Genomic DNA, 24,686 nt, shown 5'->3' with positions numbered 1-24,686 from the left:
CAGAGAATGGGGTTGCTGTCAAAGAAAGGAAAATAGAGACCAAAACTGCATGGAGAGAAATACTGTGCAGTGAGGAAGCTTGCAAAAGAAACATCCTTGTGGTACAAAGGTACAAATTTAAGAATTTTCCAAACTCTGGTTATAAAGTTATGATCCAGTTTTGTGTTGTATGAAGTTATTATGGGGATATTCAGAATTTGATTACGCTTCTGGTCCTGTATGAGCTGAGTTTCCACCTTCTGGCTTTCTGCCACTGTCTCCAAGCAACAGCTTGACATACCAAAGATTAAAATCTCACTGGGAATGTGAGATCAAACTGAGTGTAGTTTCATTTGCAGATCACTCAGAATACCTTCAAAAATAACTTTGCACATATAATGAAGTTTTATTTGTAATCAAGGCTATGAATTTTACTGTTAAGATGCACATACAGCTATCTTGCACCATTAATAGTAATGTTTCTGATTTCAGGTGGATGTTGAACATGACCCTCAAACTGCATACATTACACTTGTGATTAATAACACCAACACATTGCTCTCAACAAACATCACAGATCTTATCATCATGGACAACATCACTGGTCTACATGTTCAAAAAACCAGTGGGAATAAGACCAGAAATGGCATACAGATTTACAGGAAAAGTTTCTTGCAAGGTAACAAAATCTCCAGTAAAATACCCCTCATAAAATATGTCAGAGTGCATCTGTTAAAATCACAGTATTTATTTATTTTTTATTATTTTTTTTATTTAATTATAGTGGTGTAAATTATTTGATTATCAATTAATACAGGTGAAAAAGTCTGGGAAAGGTTTTAGGCTGCAGTTTCCAATTCTGTCAGCTCACTGTTAGCTATTTTGACCCCCACCTTGGAACTGCTTCCAGTCTTCCAGGCACAGAACTGAGCCTCCTTTACTTTATAAAGGTTGCCATCAAAAATGAAAGAGAATCTTTCACATTTGTATTTGTTAATTTGGGGTATTTTTAAAAATTTCTGCAAAAGGCATTTTAATAATATTTTTGAGGCATTTTCAGACAAGTGTAGCAGCTCAGCTTGCTCAGGTATTGAGGTGCATTGGAATTGTAAAAGGCCATACAAACAGGGAAGATGATTCACCAGAAATAAGGCAGCTCTTCTCAGTATGGGTTCTCTCCAAACTGAACAAATTATGAAGTCAAAGCAAGTAATAGAAAAATAATCCTCTTCCAGTTGTGAAGTCAGTTTGTTCCTTTTCTGATTGGTGGCAGTTTAATCAGTGCACGTGCATTAAATTTTATCTTTCTTGATTTCTTCATCTCCTTTTTCCTAATCACAAGCATGTAGAAAATTAGCAGCTTGCTTTTGGGAATCACGACATTTCTCCAGGGGCTTCAGAAGTGTTCACTGATTCCTGTTTATGATGGAAGTGTCTCTGGCATGATAGTTTTATAGTGAAAGATTTCCATGTAGAAAAGGGAAATAAATAGACCTGGGGCTGCTGTCTGATTGCAATTGGATACCCAAACTCCATTTCTGTTAACAGCAGTTTGAGCAGTGATTGCAGGACTGGTCTTTTTGGAAATGTGAAGGAATTGATGGCTTTCCACAGAGATTTCCTGGAAACAATTATCCCTGAAAAAGAATAGAAAAATGGCTTTCATATCTGATCATAGTAAGCCAAGTTGGAGCTGCTACATAATTTATTTATAATTACTGAATCTGGACTTGAAGCCAGCTTTTCAGACAAATCAGTGTGAAAAATACTGAAGTTGAAAAAAATCCAGCAGACGAGATTTCTTAATAGTTTGAGGTTTGGTCATTACTATATTAATCCTGAAGTCAGCCCATACCTTGCTACAGGGGCTGGGCAGAAAGGCTCCATCTACACTGGCCTCTGTACTCAATGCTCAATGTTGGCCATAATAATTTTTCCATACTTCAGTGCATTGTGAATGAAAATTCACCTGAATTCTGTCAGATTTCTCTTTGGTTTCAATAAGGGGAGAATCAACAAAGTAGTAGTTAAAATGTAGGCAGTCCATTTTGTAATAAGTATATTTAAAAAAAAAAAATGTGTTTGGGTAGGTCAGGGCATCATGTAATGCAGTTTCCAGATCCTGGGCTGAATTTGTTTGAATTCTTAGAGGCAGTAGATAGATATGAAAGATGTTGCTGAGCTCAGATGAACTGTCTACTCTGGATGTGTGGCATCTGCTGTGTCAGAAAGGAGAAGCTCCAGTGCTGTCCCAAGCCTTCCCCAGGGATCTTTGAGAAATTTTCATTGAAGAAAGCAGATCTCTCCATATCTCTGTTTTAATAGGTGGAGAACACTTTGCCATCAACTACTCTGCACTTCTTGATGCAGAAGAAATGTGGCATGGCAGGGTCTTGACACTGCCTGCAAAGCTAACTTTCAGGAGTTCATCACAGGTATTTTATTCACAGTTTTATTCTGCTCTTCACAAGTTTTGTAGAAAAGTCAGTCTCCAGGGTGGTTCTTGCCTGCCTAAACAATGAGGCCATCATGTAATGAAATGAAACTCTTAGGCTCTCTGATTGTTTACCATGAATTTATAAATGCATTAATTATTCTTCATAGCTTAAGAAGTCCTAGACCTCCTTAAGTAAAGTATTTTTGTGTGTTGTCTTGTAGCCTTTCTTTATACTTTTCATATTTCTCTCCAGTTTATTGATCTGTCCTGGAAATAAGTGTCCCACATACTTATATGTGTATTCTTGAAGTCTCAGAGAGATTGAAATTTTTGCCATATTTTTATAATAAAATAGTTTATTTTAACTGAAAAACAAGTTGCAGCCATGGAAAAACCTCATTGCTCATAAGACACCTTTTAGTATAAGAGTTTTCTGTGTTTGAAAGATTTTTCAGAGAAGCTGACAAATCTCCATCTTTGCTGATTTTGAGAACCCTGTTGCATCAGGCTCTGAAACAACTGGTTCTAATGCTGGAATTAGCCTGGCTTTGAGTAGGAGACAGGACAAGTGGTTTCTGCCAAAGTAAAATTTTTCAGTTCTTAAATATGGCTTGATGATTTTTCTGTGGTTTTCATAATTACATGTAATTATAACCTGCAGATGTACTTTCATTTCAGTTGCCTTTCTCCTTGGTTTTGGAGGAAAAGGTGTTCCATGTGTATGGGAGTGGTACTAGAGTGGTGGAGAGGAAAACTTAAAAAAACAGGGCATGGCATGGTAAAAGTAGAGATTTTTGTACTGACTGTGGCTCCTGTTCTGTGCGTTCTCAGTCAACCCAGATTTTATAGGCAAAGAAAAATGTAATATATTGTGCATTGGGATATGGAGAGTGTATCCCACAGAGCAGCTGCTTCCATGTCTTTTTAGTGTTACCCCTAAGTACACTGCATTTTCCTATCAGATTTATTTCAGCTTTAAGCTTAATGAGAAGTATAGCTAATCTTCTAAGGAGAGGTTTTTCTAGAGACTCTAGGCTATTTGCCACTGGATTCTGCTTGTTTTTTTTTAATACAGGTAATTTTTTATATCTCTCTCAGAATAAAACACATCTCGTATCATTGGCAGCATCACTTACCATAACGGAAGAAGAGAAGACCAAGGTAAATTCTATGATTTGGTATTACATTGACTCTCCTGCTTATATTTCTGGACAATCTAAAGTAAATCCTAGGAGCAAAGGATGTACATGTGTGCCTGTGTCTCATCACTCAGCTATTGGCTAGTAATCATACACGGGTTCTGCCATCTCAGATTTTAAGACGAAGAAAGCAAGACTCAACATAAGGGGGTTTTTTTGTCTTAAACCAGCAATATTTAGTACAGAAAATCTAAAAATGCCATTATGCTCCTTGCCATGTCCTTTCATTTGAGGAATTGTCCAGGCATAGGAAATGGTGATGAGGATTATGCTCACGGGCTGCTGTGCCTAGCCACCATGAGAAAGCTTTTTGTTTTTCCAAAAGGGTAAAAGTGTCCTCCACGCATTGAGGAAAGGTTTCTGTATGATGCTCATACTCAAGCCTGACAAATAAAACTGTGGAAAGAGTGGCATAGTTTCTGCTTCCTTTAATTTTTTAACTAGTCATTCTTCAGTATGACTTCCTGTTCTTGGCTTCTGAAGTATTCTGAAACGTAGTTTTTAACAGGCAAATAAGCCTTCAAAATTACATTGCAGCACTATTATTCTTTTAGATAATTTTTTTATTAAAAAACTCTCTACTTCATCCATCAGTTTCATTGCTAGAGTAATCCCTTTCCCAGACTTGTTTCTTTCCCCCAGCCTCTCATTAGTTTGACAGGCTGCTGTTGCAAGGGGAAGAACTCATAGTCCCTGGATAAAGATCTAGTAATATTTTAAAAGACTGGATGTTTGTATAGCTAAGAATTACAAATGGACTTGCCATAAATCTATTTTTTGGAAACTCTTAGAGGTGTTAACCATGAGGTAGCTGACTGGGTTAGAAAAATAGCCTCATGAATGTTTTTTGTAAAATTTGGTGTGAATTGATTTCCAGCAGTTGCTGATGTCTTAAGCCGGGACTGTAAGCTACATTGGTCTCAACTGATCATGAAAATTTCTGCAATCTGTTATTATACATAAAACCTTTTTACTGTGCTTATTATTTTTTCCAATTTGAACTTGATAGTTAGACCTCAAAAAGTTCTTGTGAGCTGTTCCATAGGGAGGTAAAATTAGCTCAGCTGCATTTGAACTTAGTAAATCAAAAGACATGGTAACTAAAATGTGTGGTAAAGATGTGTGGAAAATACCATAAATTTTTGAAAAATAAAGCTTAGAAATTATTTTACACATCATGTTTCACATGCATAATATTTGACTTTGAGCTGTGGCCAAGCATAAGGTGTTTTGGAATGAAACTAGTTTGTGCAAGGAAATTAGGATTAGCTGGAGAAGGTGTGATATATTTTATTTCATTCATATTGTCAGTTGTCATAAATGCTCTCAATCTCAAATTTATTTATTAAAAATAAATTTGTTCATGGATGTGTTAAAGCCAAGGCACATATGTGACTAAGTGGGCAGTATTTGAATGACAAGTGAAGAATTAATTACGCAGTAATGACAGTGTCATGCTACATTGGTCCCATCAGCTTTCACATGATTTGTTTGAACACTTAGATACTTTGCTGTCCTTTAAAGTTTTACAAACCCTTTCTCTTCTGTGCACTGGAAGAAAGTGCTTGGTTGCCTGGAACAAGGTAATTTTTTTGGTTATGAAAAAAATAGGAGTATTGCTCATCTGAGTGTCAGTGCTAGATGTCACCCCACAGCGCTTCAGGGCCTGTCAGTACATTGTGCCTCTGCCCTTGGCTGGGGGACCTTTGATGCTGAATGGGACACTGGTGGAAAGGGAAGCTCTCCCATCTAAGCCTGTTGCATGAGAGAGATGATAATAATTCCTTTACACTGATTTTTATGAGGCTTGCTTCCCTCAGCATCATGCGAAGCAGTGGCAGCATATCAGTTCTTGGGCCTGTAATGGCTCTTCCCACTGCTGGGATGGCTTTAGAGGTTGGCTTCAGGAATGGCTTTTCAGGCCTGCTGATGTGTCCATGGTTTGAAGGATGATCTGCAGGGCCAACACTGGGCTTGACTTGAGCCAGGGCTCTGGCACCTTTCCTGCACCATCTGCTGTGGTGCTTTCAGATGGCATTAAGCACCTCTGTGTTCTGCTTGGACTGACCAGCCCCCCAGTGACATGGACTGTCCTTCCAGAGCCCATTTTCTTTAAATATGAAAGCACAGACAAAACTGCCTGCCCTCATGCAGAGTGACTGTCCCCCCATGGGTCTCACCTCTTCCTTAGAAAGCACACAGTCATAGCCAGTGCTTTTTCTTCACCAAAAGAAAAGCAGCTTCTTTCCAGCTTCACTGAATCCATAGCCTCACCAGATCCTTGCTTTCCCCAGAAGCCTAGAGAGATCCTTGAATTTCAGAGTGCATGGAAATTAAACAAATGTAAGTGGGTTCAGACAAAATGATGAAGTGGTTTCAAAGCAGCTTTTTTTTCCTAAGTATTTGCTATGGCATCTCCTGTTCCCTGAAGGTGGAGGGATCTCAGTCAGAGTCTTGATGTGACAGAGGTGTCAAATGCAATAAATTATTTTCAAATGGTGGGCCATGCTTGAATATAACTTCCTATGCAGAATTACCATTGACTCTATGGAATGCTGTCAGGTTTCTGTTGCAAGAAAAACCAAACCTATCTTGCAAGAAGCATGTTAATTATTTACAGTTCCTAGCCCCAGCAGAGTGATCAGTGGTGAAACATTAGACTAATAGCTGTGCTATGTTTTTCATTGAAAGATCTCATAGAACTAAACAAACACTGAATTAACTTTTGCTACATAGAGCATGAAGTAAAAATTAATTTTTAATGCAATTCCATTTAAAGATTAAGTTAAGAGCTAAAGTGAAAGGTCTAAAAAGTTGTTTGAGGCTCATAGTTCTGCAAGCCTTTTCTGACTCAGGCTAATGCAGAAGCTGCAAGGTTGCACACAGATTGGGCCATTAATTAAGTAGCCAACATCTAACTGACTTTGCAGAGCCTATGAGCAACATCAAATGCCAGAAATTTCAATGAGACTTCATAGGAGAGTGGCAACTTTGGAAAATAGGGTATTAAGTACCAAGGTACCCAAAGTCAAAGCAAAAAATTGTCTGTGGGGTTCTCTTGCTTGAATTGGAAACCTATTGAAAATACATACTTGTTTGAAAATATTCATCAAGATGTAGTAATAATATAGAACTAAGAAATCCTGAAGTTGTGTGAAGCCATTTAAAAATAATTTGCTGTTTGCTTACAGTTAGTCTTTGAATTGCAGTTATGATCTGATCTTTATATGTAATAAAAATAACATTTTAATTAAATGATCTTTTAATTTCAGATTTTATACAGCCATGCTATCAGTGCTTCAGCATTCTTCATTGCTTTTTTCATTTCCCTTGTGTTGACATGTGCTGTTGTTTTCATCATTTACCGAACCCAAATATTAAAATGGAGTTGCTGTAGTAAAAACCAGGTGAGTTGTACTGTCTATCAGGGTAGGTTATTTAATTTTTTTCACTGATCATATGTGATGATATAACTTGCTAAGATTGTCTGAAGAGTTTTTGAAGATGAAAAAGAAGCCACCAAGTGATGGATTTGGCTCACAGGTAATGTAATCTCTGCATCCTCTAAACTTTAGTGCAATCAGGTTTAGAGGTGAGTGTAAGAATGATACCCTGATCAAAAAAAGCTGCTGTCAGTACCTGGATGTTTGCTCTACATCAGAGAGGGATTACCCTTTGCCTGTTCATTTCTTTCCTTATTTCTCTCTTCCTCCCCCCATCCCTCAGAATAAGAAGCAGGATGTCTTCTGGGTTATAAGAAGTTGCCAAGGGAGTAGACAACTTATTTTGAACACAGCAACTTTGGTGCAAATTTTTTTTTTATTATCAGTAATTGGGATTTGAGTTTTGGTGTTAGTTTCTTGAATGTGCAATAATATCTTCAGTGATTAAGCAAGACAGATGGGATTGAGGGTGAAGTATTTTCACTGTTCTGTGCCATTTTTAAGTATTTCACTATATATTGCACCAGAGAAAATACAGAATCTGATAGATATTAATCAAGTTGGTGCAATTGCAACCATTCCTACTATTATTTTTGTATTTATGTAAAGTATAACAACTTCATTGGGAAGGAGCTAGAGACCTTAGTGAGACTATTACATTGATTGGAGCAGTCCTAAGAGAGGTGTGCTGAGAGCTTTGAACCCCTTGTCTGCCAAAAGGGTGGTGGATCTCTCATCCCTCTGGACTGACCAGAGTAGCTCACAAATCACTTGCAGCCTTTCTGCTGTTGAAAATTACACCATCAGTAACTTTTACTTATTTTAGTCTGAAAAATTAATCTCTTTAAATGAAAAGGATGTGACTTGTTTCTGTTTACAAAAGAAATAGTGATAATGAATGAGTAAAAAAGGTCCAGCTTGCTCTAGCATCAGATATTTATAGTGGAGTTTTTACACAATATTATTAGCCCTCAGCCTGAAGTCTCTGTGAACTGAGTCACTTCCATCATGGATAGGATTCATTTTTCCATGTTGCTTACTGTTTGTGTACAGTAATAATACTGTAATGTTGCCATATGTAATTTGTATACCATGGCAATTTTTTTTTAATTACCTAGAAAGCTTGAAGTGGAAGGCAACTTCCTGGATGACTTTCACAAGTGTTCTGTGTTCTCCATTTCTTAATCTGTATTCCAGATCAGATATATACTAAAAAAGATCAGTCTGAGATAAAAGTAGCATATTTGATTTCAGATACATATCTGAATTGCACAACCTCTTTCTAACCTTTGCGGATTTACAGTATGATGATTAGTAGAAGCTTTCTCACCTTGTGTTAAAACAGCAATAAAATTAGATCAGACACTCATTAGACATTTTTTTAATAATCTAAAGTTTGCTACTTTTTCTCCCTTTTTTTTTTCTTTTTTTTAGGAGATACAACCTGATCTCAGCCCAAATCACAAACTGGAGCATTCTCAATTTAATTCAGGTGATCTCTTTAGTGAAGATACAATTATGAATGACCAAATCATTGATATTCTGTCCTTGGAAGAACCTGGGAGCATGCATCAGGCTTTGGAAGAGTAAGAATTCACTGCTAGTACATCACATTTATTATTTTATCATCAGCCAAACCTTTGAATATGTTTTGAGTATCTCCTCTTTGGTTTTTTTATAGTGTTTGTTTATGCATATTACTGAACTACCTTAGGTTTTTGAACTGCTTTAGACAATCATCTATGGGAAGGGAGAGTCATTATATTTCATATTGATTCACTTGTAGAAGTTACAACACCATCTAGGCCTTAGACATGCAAGTTTTCCAATCCAAATAAACACCCTGCTTTGTTGCTCTGTGGTTCACTATGTGAAAGGAAACTTCTTGGTGTGCAAGAAAATACTGAAACACAGTATTCTACTATTGCTTAACACATTCTGCTTTCAAAAGGGTGGCTTTTGTCCTAGAAAAGAGAGCCCCTGCTGAGTGCCAGCATTACTGTTGAGCAGTGTATTTTGAAAACAGCTGGATCAGAGTCTAAGGTGTGGTAGTTTGTGGTGCTGCCAGAAAGATACCGTGTACCTGTGATTGCAGGGACCACTTGCTAGAGCAAAGAAACACTCTTGGTATTGTTGAAAGGCTTTTTGACAGAAACATGCCACTGCTAAAGGTCATCTGTTCTTCAGCTGAATTTTTATAAAAGGTCTTGTGTGAGGATGAGCAAATGTTGTTTATGCAGCCTTATCATTACCTCCTGATAAGTGAGGTTAAAGGCAGTATTCTGCAACTATAAAATCTGTAGAAGCTGAAAAGTTACAGAACCATGGATGGAGTTTTCTTTCTTGAAGGGTAACTAACAGCATTATTATTTTCTGCCTTCCCTGATAATTGGGAACTTATCTCTATAAATTGCACATTGGTCCTTGCTTTTATAACTGTATAGCAGCTCAGGCTTTGAGAAGGCTTATCCTGAAAATAATTTTGTGAATATTAAGAAGAACAGAATCAAAGATTTTTTTTAATATCACTTTAGCATTAATTTACTTCAGGGATAGTTAATATGTAGCTAGGTTGAAAAACATTGCTGGACTATTTTCAGATACATAATGGATTTAAAAAGGTAAATATTCTTGCAGACCTTTCTAAAGGTTTATGTTTATAAAACAGGATTTGTGACCTTGTTTGAATATGTGTCCAGGGGCTGAAGTTTTTTACTGTTTTTATAAAGTTAGTTCCTTTTCCTTCCTCAGTTTCTATTTTGTTTACCTCTAAAGAGGTGGAGTATTGCAGTGAATAAAGTAGATGCCCATTAGTCAACACTCACTAACCTGCTTTACCTCCTAAGCTATCTTTTCCTTTTCCAGGGTGAGGATAGTAGATAGACCACAAAGGTATCCAGAGTTAGTGATTCCTGCTATGAAAGATGATTGAAAGATGATAGGTATTTTCAGCCAACCAACATCATCTTGCTTGTATGCTAGCTTGGTAATTCTTTCTGTGTGTTTTGGTGCAGGTATGTTTCATTTTTGTCTGTGTGACACACATACAAGCTTGCCAGCATAATTGATAGCATCCTTTCATTGCACTCTCATGGTTGGAATCATTCTGGTCTTTCAGATACAAATGAGAAAAATACTCTGAAAAGTAAGAGCCACGTGTTGTTTTCTTCTTTGCAACATAAAGCTCTTCTGTCTTCTAAGAAATGACAGTGCCAAATTGTTTGGGAGATACATCAGGAGCATGTGTTCAATATTTATGGACAGGGACAGCTTTGGAGTGTAGACAGTTTGCAGTGTCAGGAGGATTGGCTAGAGAGCAAAACATACTTTTAATGTTTCATAAGGAAGCTCCTTGGTTACTCATTCTGTGAATTTTGTCTTAATAACTCATCTCCTTGATGTTTATTATTGCAGCAAAATAGCTTGGCTTTTATTCTCAGTAGGTTCCTTGCTGTGTGTATTACTGACTATTGGCTTCTGGGCAGTGAGTACTAATGAGGGGAAGCTATATGATTTGGATATTTGACATGCGCACTAGAAGATCATGCTCAAAAATGATGTGGGTCTCTTTTTCTGTATGTCTGCAGGAGAATTTAAAGAAAGCTGAGAAATTTGGGTTTGTGTCCAGTGTGATGGAGCCTTGACCATTCTCATACTCTCAAAAGATACAGATGTGTTAAAGGGAATTTGGTTTCTTTAAATGGACTTTCAGTACTACACCTTTTCTTTTGAATCTTCATTTTGTAAGCTGTGCTTCCTTGAGCTTGTTAAAGCTTTACCTGAATTTGAACCTGCTTGCTGGTACACAATACATACTGCCAATTATTTTAGTAAATGAGTAAGTAATGTGTGTGTATTGCAGCTGATTTTTCCTGTGGTAGAGCACACTGAGGCCAGTGTACTAGAGAACAGGATTAAATTTTATCCAAAAAGCCTTGATAGAAAAATAAAAGCAATTTACCACAATCTTAGAAGTTCACTTTTTATTTTAAAATCTAAATTTCTTGCTGTACGTGCCAGTTTGATTTGCTATGGAGCAAATGTTCTATTTTTTTTCAACCCTGAATTTTAATGGAAGGTAAGAATTACAGAATCATAGAATCTTAAGGGATTGGAAGTGACCTTAGAGATCCTCTAGTCCCAACCCCCCCACCATAAGCAAGGGCACCTCCCACCAGACCAGGTTGCTCTAGACCTTATCCAGCCTGGCTTTGAACACTGCCAGGGATGAGGAATTAATGATCATGTTGTCATAGCACCTAGACTTGACTATTCCTACATAGAAAATGGTGAGAAATAGTTGCATAGTTAGTACAAAAAAAAATTAGGAGCTAAATTTCTGTTTTTCATAACTTGGAAAGAATGTAATTAAAAGTTTTAGAATTTTTGAAGGGAGAGCATATTCAGTACTCTTTTTGTGAAATGTGTACAATGCGGAAATATGACTAAATAGTAATCATGTTGATGTAAGATGCAGTGAATGCTCACAATATGAACTCTAAACCCTGCATTTGTGGTTCTGTGTTATGAATGCTGCTAGAAACTTCACAAGTGTGTAAACCATATTTTTTTTATCAGATATCAATGCTTAATATATGATAGGAGCCTGTAAGACTGGGGAGCTGAAGAAAGCAAGTAATTTAAAATTGATAAATACATATCTTTCTTCATCTTAAAAATGCCACTTTTCCTTGGTATTGGCTAACTATAAAGTGTTTGGAATTATAAGGGTCATTTCTGCTGTCTACCTGGAACAATTTATCTCATCCAGAAGAGTCTTCTTTTGAGAGTTGTGCTGTTCCTAATGCTTTATTCCATATAATTTTTAATGAAGATTGATATGTCCTACTATTTCTGTCATCTGAATACTCGTGCTGCATGGGTAGATCAGAAGAATCTGAGGAAATCATAGCAGAGCTGGAAGCTCCTCAGGCATTAATGCATAATGCATATAGCAATAATACTTATTTATTACTTTGTGAGTATCTAGGCTGAAGTTGGTGTTTTTGAAGTCAGTGGTGAAATGTGTAAATGACTTCAGCAGAAGCAGAATTGGAGTCTTTCACACACTCTTTTTGTATAGTATCTTTTCTGAGCAAAAGAGTGAAATAACTATTTTCTGAACTGTGTTGCAGCAGCAGTATTATAGGTAGATGTATTTTTTAAATTGATTTTCTGAAGATCACCAGTTTGTCATATTCATATTTCTTATTTTCTGCAAGCAATGCAGAGGTTCTCAGTCTCTTAAATGCTGTATTTTAAAAATGTTTTCTAAACAGATAATTGTAAGAATTGAAATACTCTCTTTATATTGGTGTGGAGAATTAAAGGAATTTGATAGGTGAAACTGCTGCCAGATCTAATGCTTAGACTTTCGATCAGGTTTTCATGTACCTTTGTTTTCTGAAGAGCTTCTGGTCTCTCAGCTCAATTTTTCATCTTTTTCCAGTTTTTATTTAATTATTATTTCTTGGCTGTATATCAGGAATCCTGGTTTCGGTCTTGTCAGCTTTCTGACTTCTGGAAAGCTAAACTTAACCTGTGACTCACCCATGTAAAATAATCCCTAGATAGTGCTCATGTACCTTTCTTAGCAATTCTTTTTACTGATCTGGTGTTTGTATTCTCTGTAAGGCTGCTGCAGGAGCTGTGCTGAGTTCATGCTTGGCTGTGTAAGTGCCGCAGGACTGATGGATGAACTCCCCCAGTTCAGAGCTGGCTGCAGGCCAGTACAGCTACTGGTGTATGACAGAATATCCTTCAGACCTGTGCTAACACAGCCTGGCAGCAGACAGGGACCAGGGAAATGCAACACATCCCACTCTGGCACAGCAGTGCCAGAAGAATTTGGATTTGGGCAGTCAGTAGCTGTGGGTGGGTGTTCAGACCTCATGCCATTGCCTCTGCTTCTCCTTTAGTGCAGTTTGAATCTCCTGCAGGGGTTTGTGCCCTGTTGTGCTGCAGCTGTGTAAATCCCAGCCCTGAAGCCCTGTTTACAGCCTCTGTTGAGACTGGGCCCAGCAGAAGAGCATGGAATGCAAAGGAAGGAAAAAAGGAGGGAGGTGTTGAAGGGAGGAAGGTACGGGGCTGCACGGAGGAGTCCCATTGACATTCTTTAAAGAACCACCAACAAAACACAACAACAACCTAAACAGACAAAAAACTAAAAGACAGCCCAGCTTACTGATACTATATTACTAATCCATCAATAAATGGATAATTTGTGAAACATCCCATCAACAGCTTTTGAAGACCTCTAATGCCCATTACTCTCAAATTACTTTCTTTATTTACTGTGACTAAAGCCAGCACTGCAGGAACTGTTTCTTTGTGATTCCTCTTGTCTGACTTTCTCCATCTTCACTCCTCTGAAGTGTGACAAGGCAACATGGATCATAATGTCTCGATGTTGTCCTCCCATTTCTTTCCTCACTGCAGCTATCCCACCATCACTGTGCCCATGGGTACAGCACATGTGCTGCTCTGTCTATAACAGTGGATGCCCCTGGGCTGGGGTGCTTGTCTGTCTGTTTGTCCTTCCCTCTTTCCATTCTCCTCTCCATCCGGAGTTGGTGCGGCTGCTGTGCCTTGGGGCTCTGAGTCACTGCTGAACTGGAAACAGTGGAGACAAAGTGTCCACTAATGGCTCTAAATTACTTTATTAGAAGCTTTTCAGAAGCCTTGTGTATTTGAAGCAGTACTTTTACAGAAACAGCTACCACAGGGCTCAGTCTCCTCTGGATACTTTTGTAATACGTGTGGTACTAATTAGCTGGCATTGGCAGAGGAGAGATGAGCCTTCTGAGAATGACAGGCTTTTCTCTTTAGATGAGAAAATGTCATCGAAGGGGAGTTTGTTTAATGCTTCTCTTCCTTTTAGACTTCAGAAAGTTGCATTATAGTAGTTTCTTAACTATAAATTCAGAATTAGTTTTAAAAATGTGTTTGAAAGCCAATAGTTAATTTTAGGGCTCTTGCATTCAGCAGCTCTAAGTTCTCCTGTTCAATAATTCTCTCTGTGGGCCTGTAATTTGAATAATAAGAATTAAAGACACAAATACTTGGTCGTTAATGAGAGGTTTCAGTTTTTTGTAGTGTGTTGTGTTTTGGTCTGTCTTTTTTTGAATTTACTATATTTGGTTTCCTGACCTCAGCTGCTTTCCTGTATTCTTTCATTAGGTCTGTGGAGGAGATCACTTGCTCAGGAACTCTTTCTGCTTCTCTCTGTTTGGCGTCTGGGATTCTCCCCTTCCAGATCTCTCTAACAGATTTTTAAAACCTCTTTCTCTTCAAGTGAGTGAAAAAGCTTTACACTTGCTGTTTGAAGTTTTCATTTTCTATGTGTCAGTTCAGCTTTCCTGCCCCTACCCTTTTGTGTTACCGGTCTCTGCATGCTTTGTCCAACAAAAGCTTTCAACCTTTTCATCAATAGGTTGCCATCAGCTACCTGTACTTCATTAGCTTTCATGTTTCTGTGATGCTGAATATGCTCAGGAAGTGAGGCAAGACCTTTTAAACATCAATTACTGTGGCACGCAGAGTGCAGAGCATTTAAAGCAAATTCTTAAATGTACCTTGGCTGGAGGAGACAGAGTGTCTGGCTAGAATTTTTTTTCCCTATGTGATGTGAAATGTTTAATCTGGTTGATTGTAAACATTGTTCTTCTGAGGGACTTGAATGAAACCAAATGAAAGCATTCAGTTTATTATATGTACAGGATTCCTGTTTTACTGACTGTTGGTATGAAGCAGCATGCTAGGGGTGCCCTCAACCTCTCTGTGTTGAGTAAAGAGCTTGAAGCAAGGTTTCTGATCTGTGTGATGAGCTTGTCTCATTTCTGCTGGCTGCTGTATGAAGCTCACAGACCAGAAGCAGAGTACACCAGATGGAAGGGAGCTTTCATGTTTTTACAGCCACAACCTTTCTTCAGCTGCCACTGTCAAAAGGTGATGGTGTGGGTGCTGTCTTCAAAGATGTGACCTGGGAGAGCTATGGATTGTAATGACTTTTCTCTCTGCTGATACCCTTTGTTTGGTGGAATGGTTCATAAACTTCTCTTCCATTGCCTTCTTCACCAATGTGCTGTCAGGAAAATGAAGAGTGTGAGTTGCAGGTTAAATACACCTGAGATCCCAGGAGCCTCATTATTCACTTGCTGACACAGCAGCATCAGGTGATTCTTACCATTGCTCCTCCTGCATTTTGCATCATGTGGAGTTACTGGGGTACTGTAGTTCTCCCTGAGTGTGAAAAGGAGCATGGGAATCTTGCTGGAAATGGAATCAGGTTGAGTCTGTAATGACTTGCAGCAAGTAGGAAGAAGTGCTGTGGGAAGACTGAGGGAAAGAATAGGAAATGTTCTGATGGTGCTTCATTTTGGTTTTCATTCTTGGGATCACTGATGAAGAGTTGAAAAGTAATAGGGAGATGGGTGAGGAATAGCTTTAATCTTATTTGAGGCATGCTTTAAAAAACTCCTGTATTTGTGATAAGGAATAAATTATGTGTTTTGAACTATGTAATAATGTGGTAGAGCTGTGAAGTGCTACTTTCCAAGGAGAGGTGAGGAACTCAGTCTTTCACATCTCAGTAAGAAAGGGTTAGAGGGTGCTGGGGCAGCCATCTATCATTGCATGCTTGAAGAACAGAAAAATAATGACTAAGGAACTTGTTGTTCCGGCAAACAAAGAGAGTTGAAAGTTGTAACTAATAAAATTCTGAGGATGAGGCATTCTTTGGAGAAATTACCTAGTGGAACAATTGATTAAAATGTTGAGTTCTTTGTTAGGGGATGCTTGAAAGTCAGGATGTTTCTCACAGAAGACAGATATGCTTCAATTAGAGCTGCTGAACTTAAAGTAGGAAGTAAAAAAGAAAAATAAATCTGGTGGCTTGGATTTTACAGGCTAGTAATGAATTTGTGAATCTATGAAGGAAAGCCTCCTACCACTGCCTCACAGTCATTAGAGAAATAGTATAGCAAAAAGCTCCCATTCTCTGATTCCTTGTTTTTGTTTAAGTGCATTTACACAACTCTTTTTTTTTTTTTCAAGTTGTCAAAAACAGCTTGATAATAGCTGGCTGTGTCAGCAGAAGTCCTGAAACTGTAAGAAAAATTACTTAGGAGAAAACACACATCTTGATACCTTGATCCTGCCATCACTTGCCCTCTTTCCTGGAGCAAGAAGGACTCTGCCCAGGAATCAGTGCCCTGAGGTACTTTACCATGAGTGTAGATGACTGTTCCCCAAGAAAGCCATGTGCCTCCAGCTGCAGTGTCCATCTGTAGACAGGACAGAGAAGCTGGATGCTTGTGTTGCCTTGGGGATATTATAGCAAATATTAGCTCTTACAGGATCTTCAGATTACTGTGAGAAATGTTTCAGGCTCATGGTACTTCGATTGCAGGAATTTCTGTTCCTGTATGGAAGGAAGAGGGGGTAAAATGGAGGAGGCTTAGCAGCTGCAGCCAACCAGCCAGCCTTGCAGCAGATTGCCATGATGAGGGCAGCCATCACCAGTGTGTTCCTGTGGTGTGGAGAAATTGCAACAGGAAATCATCTGTGGTAGATGATTACATTTCAAAGCCAGTCTCCCAAATACTTCAAGTATTTGAGTCATTGTGAGAGAACATCTCCACCCCACAAATTTCAGGATGGGGAGAATACATCTCTTGTGCTATCAGGGAGGCAGTGATGATATGTCAGTTGTTTACTTTTAATTAAACTTTATTTGCTTTCATAAGGAAAGTTTGACCAAAAACCAGTGTTTCTAGATTTGCATATCTTCATTTATATGATTCTGAGTGTATTGTTCCACTCTCTTGCAAGTCTTACCAAGATCTTGGCTATGGATTTGAAATGTATTCTGAGATTTTTCTGCAGAATAATTAGACAAATAATTTAGTGTAAGCAAAAAGAAAAAAAAATGGGTTTAAGCCCCTGAACTATATTTTTAGGACACAAAGAAATTTGTGTATATGTGGTCCACAAACAGAAGTATACAGTGTTGTGTATTCATGTAATTTGACATGCAGGAGCATCCAGTGTGGAATTGAGTTCAGGTGTAGAATTTAGAGTAGTTACATTGTATATGAAATTAGAATAATTATAATTCCAATTTAACTCTACAGATAAATGAGAATGTATTTATATGTAACATATTGCATTTTCTAAGAGCTCTTGTATTTCTATATGGTTTTAATCTCTTTTCTAGAACTCTATTAATGTTCATGAGAGACAGATACCAGCTATTTTATTTGTATTAGCATGAAATTGAAACTCTCCCCTCTTCCTTGCAGAGAAGGGAGTACACCAGCCAAGAATATGAAACAGTGATGTATCAATCTAGATGGGTCAGTGAGTTTAGAACTAATTTACAGTCAGTAAATTTTATAGTCTATTCAGGTGCCCATTTGATCTGCTTCCCAACAGAGATAGCAAGTTGATTTTGTTGGGGTTTTTTTGGAGGGAGGTGTCAGACATTTCTATTGGCTTTTATCTAAGGTAGTGTTTTGAGTATTAGTAAAGAAAAGATTTTTCTTCTTCTGTCTGAATTGGAAAGAGAAGTGTGGACATACCTAAAGTTGCTGTAGTATAAGTTGACTCACCCTGTTGTTAATGAATGATTACTGTCATGATTAATAAACTCAGATATACTGTGATATTCTTGCACATCTGTGACTGCTGTTTCATTACCCAGTGTTGAGTGACTCTAGATGCAATCTAGAGATTAAATGCTCTAGATACCAGGATCTTGTTTTCTGACAGAAATTTCCCATAATCTGGGATTTCTAACAGTCCTGATTACCTTTGCGCAGTTTGGAGGTTGCCAGCCTGACACGGGCGGATGCGGATCTGGAGGCCAGTCGAACACAGATCTGTAAGGAGGCGATTGCTGTGATGTTGAAGAACATGGTCTTAAATCACAGCCTCTTTCCTCATGTGGAGAAGAAAATAAGTTCAGTTCTCAAAAAGCAGTTTCTTGCAATGGAGGAAGAGATTCAAGAGGAGTACGAAAGGAAGATGGTGGCTTTAACAGCTGAATGTAATCTGGAAACTAGGAAGACAATGGAGGCTCAATGCCAAAAAGCACGAGCTGCAAATGAAGAGGCTGAGGAGTTAATGAAGAAAATTAATGAAAAGGTAAATCTGGTTTTAAATCAAGATACTTCGCATCATAGGTAGTTTTATGGAGATGTTTTCTCTTTTAGACTAGAACAGCTTAGTTATCCTCCTAGAAGAGTAAAGATCTACAATTAAATGTGTTCAGAAATTCGGATATCATAATCAGGGTAGTTATTATTAAGAAATTGTGTTTAATTCACCAGAAAATTATTTTTCCTGAGACAATCTGTGACATCTGAAGACAAAGGGTTGTCATTACCTTCTTTGTTTTGGGGTTTTTTTATAATCACTTATACTATTGCAAAGTGGTGTACTTTTATTTACTGTATTTTACTGCAGCACTTTCTGAGATTTCAGACACTCTGTGAAGTATTTTGCACATTCAGAGCAGAACAAACTCCCTGCATCATAAACCTTACAGTCTAGGTAAAAAGCTTCCAATATTTATGTTCTGTTTTTGAAGAAAATTAGAATATAAGCAAAACCAAGGGCTGATTTCCCGCTGAAATGAGTGAAGGGCAAGCAGAACAATCTGTATTATAGAGCAAGGGGTGGGCTTTGCTTGAAAATAGCCTCTTTGTAATAAATAAGTAACTGAAGTCAGAGGAAGATTCCTTATAATGCTCCAGTCTCGCATGTCTTTTTTTGAGTATATTGGATGTTTACAATAAAGCTGGTTTTCCCCCACTCTTTATTACTATTTTTAACAACTTCCTGTGGCCTGGAAGGATTCTGGTAAGTTTTGAATAGTTCATCTCTGTAAGCTTAAAATGCCAAAATGCCCCAAGTTGGTGTTTCATATTTGTTAAGAGGGTGACTTGGTGGGAACAAATAGTGCAGTTTGTTACTGGTGGGGCTTTGCTTCTGGATCACAAGTGGTATTTGCATATCACATACCCATAATTATTTAGGTCTTTTATGACAATTCATGATTAAAGTTTTGACACAATAAGGTTTTTTTGCAGCGAGTGACCCATTAAATGTACTCCAGTATGCTGAGGCTCTCAGGAAGTACTTTGTTTTATCAGGCTGTTGCATAGAGAAAATTAATGGCACAAGGCTAGTGAGCCAGTAGAATGTCTCTGTTTTCAGGTGGATTTTAAATTGTGACTCTGTGGAGCTTTCCATGCCTGTAGGATGTGCCTGTTCTGAACTACTCCCTAGAGGTGCTAGAAACACAAGAGGTGGGAAGGAAGAGATACTTGTGGACACTTTTTTTAAGGATGAGTTGAACTGTACTCTGCTGGAGACTTTCTCCTTCAGCTGGATATAGAAGGAGCCTAGACCTCACTGAGATAAGTCCTGCCTTTGCAGAGAGAAGGGCCTGACTGAAACTCAGTGTGAACCCACAGTAAATATGCTCTCAGACATGTGGCTTTGCTTTGTATGAAATGTATTGGTGTTGGGTCAGTCTGATTTGTACTGAAAATCCTGAATAGTAGGAGTCAAGCAAGCAGTTAAGGCCAGTCCAGTACCTGTCCTGATCCATTTACATATCCCATCATTGCTGTTGCTGTTGACTTTTCTGTCTGTAGAAGGACCTGATTTTATGCATGCCACAGTGTGTGGTGCAGAAGGATATTCTGAGCATGAGGGCTGGCTCACAGCCATTCTCCTGGGCAGCAGGTGTACTGACATCCAAGGGATGGCAGTGGAAAACAACTAGAGCAAGAACCTCCTCCCCTTCTCAGCCAAGACATAGAGATTCTATTCCTTTTTGATTAATTATTTGCTGCCTGCAGTGTGTCTCTTGGGAGAGAGAAGTGCAGAGGGCAGTTCTCTTCAAGATAATTGGTATGAAATTTAGAACAAGACTGACACTGTGACTCTTGGGTAGCTCTGCTGGCATAAGAAGCATTCTTTGCTCTGTGGGACACATATGTTTTGATTCTGTAATGACTTTATGCCATCTGAGATTAAAACAATGAATATGTAAGTCTTACTGGAGAACGAAGAGGAAATATTTCTGGAAAAGAAGCTTTTAAAGTAATTGCCATTTAATTCTACTCCATGGTTGCAAATGTAAATCTAAAACAATGCTCTTGGATTAATTTGTAGAAACTGATGGTTAAAGAAGGTCACCAATAATAAAAATCTTCTCAAGATTTTTAGTAGAATAGGGTTTTTTTTCCAATTTGTTGTTTTTTAAATTATGCTTATTTAAACTGGTATGCATTATGTGAGTCTGAGTCTGTTTAATTTTAATAGGATTTTAGGATTGATTAAACCTAAAAAATTAATATATTGTCTTTGTGTTAAATTTCATGGCATTTTATATAATTTGTTATATAAGACTTGTGAATTTTAAAAGGACTTTATTATGCCTTGGAAGTAGTATCTGGATTAGAAACTGGCAGCTGTACAGCCCTGCCATCCAAACAGGTGAAACCTATACAAAGTGTACAGTTGATTCAATATTAGCCTTCACATAAACCTGGGATTACAGTAACTAAAGTATTTATAAAATTTATATGAACTAGTAGCACTGATACTTTAAAGTATGTTGAATTCTGAAAAATCACTTCTGATGCATTTATTTCTTCCTTTTCTGCAGCCTGCTATAGAATACAGAAGTCTTCTGGACAAACTTCACAGGCTGGAGCAGGACTGCCTGAAGAGGTTCCTTTTCATAAAGCAGGAAGAATATTTTGCAAAGGCTTATAGAGAGCTGGCTGTTACCCAAAGAAAGGAGCTACATACTATCTTTTTTACACAAATAATAAATGCCACTTCAAAGGGAGAACTGAAGGTGGAAGCAGCTAAAACATTAGTTGAAGGTTACTCTAAAATACAGGTAATAGGATGATATCTCCATTCCTAACCTAAAGACAGAATACAAACCTGCAGTAATTTATGAGAATTGTTTCAGGATTACTGTTATCACTTTCATAATGAGCTTTTCTAGAAAGTATTTTAAAAAATATAATGCATTCATTATGCACATCTAGACATATACACAACTGTAACGTTGAGGTATATGCACATGTTCAAAACCCCCTAGGCAGCAAGTGCTCATATATACTTCAGAAGATGTACTGTGCTCTCCAATCTAAATATGTACATTATTGAAATTGTGGTATGTCTGAAGTACTATGATTATGTACTTAGAGAGGTTGAGTATCTCCAGGTTCTATTACCAAGTGGTGCTGATGGAGAGTATGTTCAGGACTTAAGTTTTGCTTTCAGCTACATTTTAAACCTCTTGCAACAGAGTAGCTTAAGTTGTTTCCTCATAGTTTGCTTTTTTTGTTTGGTTGTTTTTTACCCCATTTGTGTTGAAAGTTAGTGCTCTGGATTACAAAAGTTCTGGGCATTTTTCTTCTGGCTGCTTCTTGAGAAAGACTAGGATTGTTGTGGTCCTGTAGTTTGAGGGGGGAAGTTAAAAAGCAACATCTGGAAAGGAGGTGTCAGAGCATGTAAGGCCCACTCCTAAAACCTGATGCACAAGCTTGTATACAGAAGCTACACATGGGCCACTGTCAGAGGGAGATGCAGCAAGCACTTTGTGCAAAAGATAGTTAAGCAGCCAGATCAAAGAGGTAGAGCAAGTGAAAAAAGATTTGACTGAGTTTTGGCTGCTCAGACATGGGTCATGTAACTAGCAGACCTTGTCTTGGTTATTTATGCTTACAGAATGTCTGCTATAGAGCACTGTGTGCCTAACTCTGGTCTCTGCCCAGACCTGTCTGTAGGTATTTAAACCCTTCCTGTTTGCTACTGTTGGAAGGGGGACCTTCTAAGCCAGCCTGTGTGCAGTGGGCTTGGCTTCCCCTATGCTATACTCTACATACATGGAATAGTTGGCTTTGAAGCCAGCTTATAGACCCCTTTGAAGATGTGACCCTTTATGTAGTTATACAGTACATTGTAAAGAACAGTTCTGCTAACACTGGTAGGTTGCATGTCTATGTAATTGTGAATATCTGTGAATATCTGATCAAATGACCTGTTAACTCAGGGCACTTAGGACATGCACTAACTGTTCAGGAAAGTACACACAGTATTAAGGTAATCAGGCCAAAATATCTGAACACTATTTATTTTGTTTTGTTGAAATAACCATAATAATTTGATGTGATCACTAGAGTTAAGTTGATACAAGCTTATTATTTTACACTTGTAGAAATTTTTAAACCTTGCCCTATTAATGAACGAATCTGCTCTGACACTCACAGGTGTTAGCTGAAATTAGTGTTACCTCTAACTAAATGTTCACATTCTTTCCTGTAGGGTGACATTGAAGAGCTAATGGATTTTTTGCAAGCTTGCAAGAAATATCATCTGGGTAAAAGGTTTTCTTACAGAGAATATCTTATAAGTAAAATGCAGTCAAGAGATTCTCGTGTCTCAGCTCTTATAAATGCCGCAGCAGCCCAGATATTGAGTCTCATTAACAAGACAGAAAGGTAAAGAACTCAACTGGTTTCCTTGCCAGCCATTTGACTGTGTTATCTCGCAGACAACAGACTCTTCAAAAAGTCTTTTTTCTGTTACCTAGCAGGAGAGTTGCATAAAATGTTATCTTTTAGTTAATTCTAAGAAAATACTTTGCAGCTGATTGCCTTTGTTAGTTAAATCCCAGCAGGTGCTGAGGTGAGGTTTTGTTGTCTATGTCCGTTTTGTATGGCACAGAGATGAATTGCTGGAAACATATGTAGTACCTGGTTGTAATTCTGAGTTCAGTGGGAGCCAGACTCATGTAAGACGCTCAGTGTCTTTATATATCCATTATTTGTGTAAGTACTTGTCAGTCATGTGAAAACTCATGCCAGAGTCCATTGCAACATGCACTAGTGAAGAAGATTTGTCTACATGCTTTATGCACAAATATCTGGGTTTAACAAAAGAATAACTTTGGATCACTTGTGATTGAATGTATTTGAGGAGCTGGACATACAGTTTCTCTTTTTGAGCTGGAAATCATGAATATTTTCTAAAGAAAATAGATGAATTTTATAAATAATTTATCTGGAGGATTTTGACTAGCAGAGAATACACCTGTTGCAGAAAATGAAAAGGTAGATGTCAGGGAAGTAAGAAGTAGACCTGGAAATGTACTGTTGTAATACACACATTTAATTTGTTTGGGATACTCGGAATCAAGGTAGAGAGGTAGAATTGGTGACCCAGCAGACACACAGAGACATAGTTATTTAGAGTTGTGTGGCTGTGAGGAGCACCGAGGGAGACATTGTGCTGCCACCCAGGGAACTATGTTCGTTTGGCATATGGAGAGATTAGTGAGGAGCCTGCCAGGGCAGCAAAATATGTCAGAGTACAGATAAACAACCTAGCACTGCTGCTGTTAGTCCTGTGCTTGCAGCTTTGTTTGTATATTTGAGATGTCTGTATTGATGTGAATCACTGACAATGTGTGAAATATGGTTTAAGAGAACTCGGCGAACACTGATCTTTACAGTGTGTTTTTTCTTCCATAATGCAATTTAATTTAAAAGTAATATAATATTAGAAAGCAGGAAGTCTGTTAAAAGGTGTCAAAGATTGCATCTGTTGATGCTGACAAAATAATTTATCAGGGTGTTTAAGTATATTTTCCTTGCTTTTCTTTTTGATTGTCCTGTGTTCTGCCTCATTGGAATCATACTCTAAGTTTAGCTTGAATCACCCTGAGTCTTGTCCCCAGATTCATTGGTTGAAGCGAGCTTTTTGCAGTAGTCTTGCACTGTTTTGCTAAGGTCTGCAGCTGTGTGGCTTAAAGACAAAGATGTCCTGGAATAAGAAATCTAATTCAGACATGTCTTTCACAGATAGTTCCCTTCCATCAGTTCATGCCTCTCTTTGGAATTGTATTATAAGGTCTGAGATGTTTTCTCTGATGATGTGGTTATGTGAAAAGCCTTTGTGAGAACCTCACTGTGTGACCATTGCAGTGAACAAATGGGACTTTCTGAGCTGGAAAAATCAGTTTCACCCATTGTTTAATGACTGTTATTGCACTTAACAGTCACCAAACAAATCAACTATTGAACAGAAAGGAAAGGCATAGTGTTAGTTAATTGAAGACCTCATGGATCTCATCCCCAAAAATTAATTAAATGTATTAAAAAACCTTCTAAAACCCCCCAAACTTCCAAAAGCAGCAAGTATTATTACCAAGATGAAAAATTAATTTTTCTAGCCCTCTTCTATAAAACTTTCAGCGTATGCATTGGTTGGTTGTCTGTGGAGAAAGGGCATGTGCCAACAGTTGGAGATATCATTTGGAGAGAAGCAATCCCATTTGGCTTTCTGGGCTTAGAACTAGTTGTTTTCCTGTAACTTCCCACACCTGCTGCTGCAGTAATTCCTTTCAGACAAATGTTGGCCAAACTCTTATAATTCCTTTTTTAGCTGGTGAGATTATAAAACTCCAGAATGTAGTATCTCAGTTTATTTGCTACTGTTTTGTTTTCTGCAGGCGAACTGGAATAGCCTAGTATAACTCGTGAGAAATTCATAATTACATAAGATAGGCTTGTATTTCAGTTTGTAACTAGAAAG

The 24,686-nt window shown here is 37.9% G+C and overlaps 1 protein-coding gene across 1 annotated transcript in view; it reads left to right on the top strand.

Moving 5' to 3' along the window:
- EVC2 (EvC ciliary complex subunit 2) overlaps nucleotides 1-24,686 on the top strand; it is a 59,111-nt gene that overhangs the window by 13,587 nt on the left and 20,838 nt on the right. Inside the window, exons 5-12 of the mRNA XM_036382117.2 lie at nucleotides 472-658; nucleotides 2,305-2,414; nucleotides 3,515-3,577; nucleotides 6,888-7,022; nucleotides 8,493-8,644; nucleotides 17,879-18,203; nucleotides 20,740-20,979; nucleotides 22,416-22,591. Of these exons, the coding sequence (XP_036238010.1) occupies nucleotides 472-658; nucleotides 2,305-2,414; nucleotides 3,515-3,577; nucleotides 6,888-7,022; nucleotides 8,493-8,644; nucleotides 17,879-18,203; nucleotides 20,740-20,979; nucleotides 22,416-22,591 (1,388 nt within the window). The remainder of the gene's footprint in view (nucleotides 1-471; nucleotides 659-2,304; nucleotides 2,415-3,514; nucleotides 3,578-6,887; nucleotides 7,023-8,492; nucleotides 8,645-17,878; nucleotides 18,204-20,739; nucleotides 20,980-22,415; nucleotides 22,592-24,686) is intronic.

This window comes from Molothrus ater, chromosome 4 (assembly GCF_012460135.2).
Source record: "Molothrus ater isolate BHLD 08-10-18 breed brown headed cowbird chromosome 4, BPBGC_Mater_1.1, whole genome shotgun sequence".
NCBI lineage: Eukaryota > Metazoa > Chordata > Aves > Passeriformes > Icteridae > Molothrus > Molothrus ater.
Note: the sequence above shows the minus strand (reverse complement) of the source record. Positions and strands in the feature narration are given on the sequence as shown.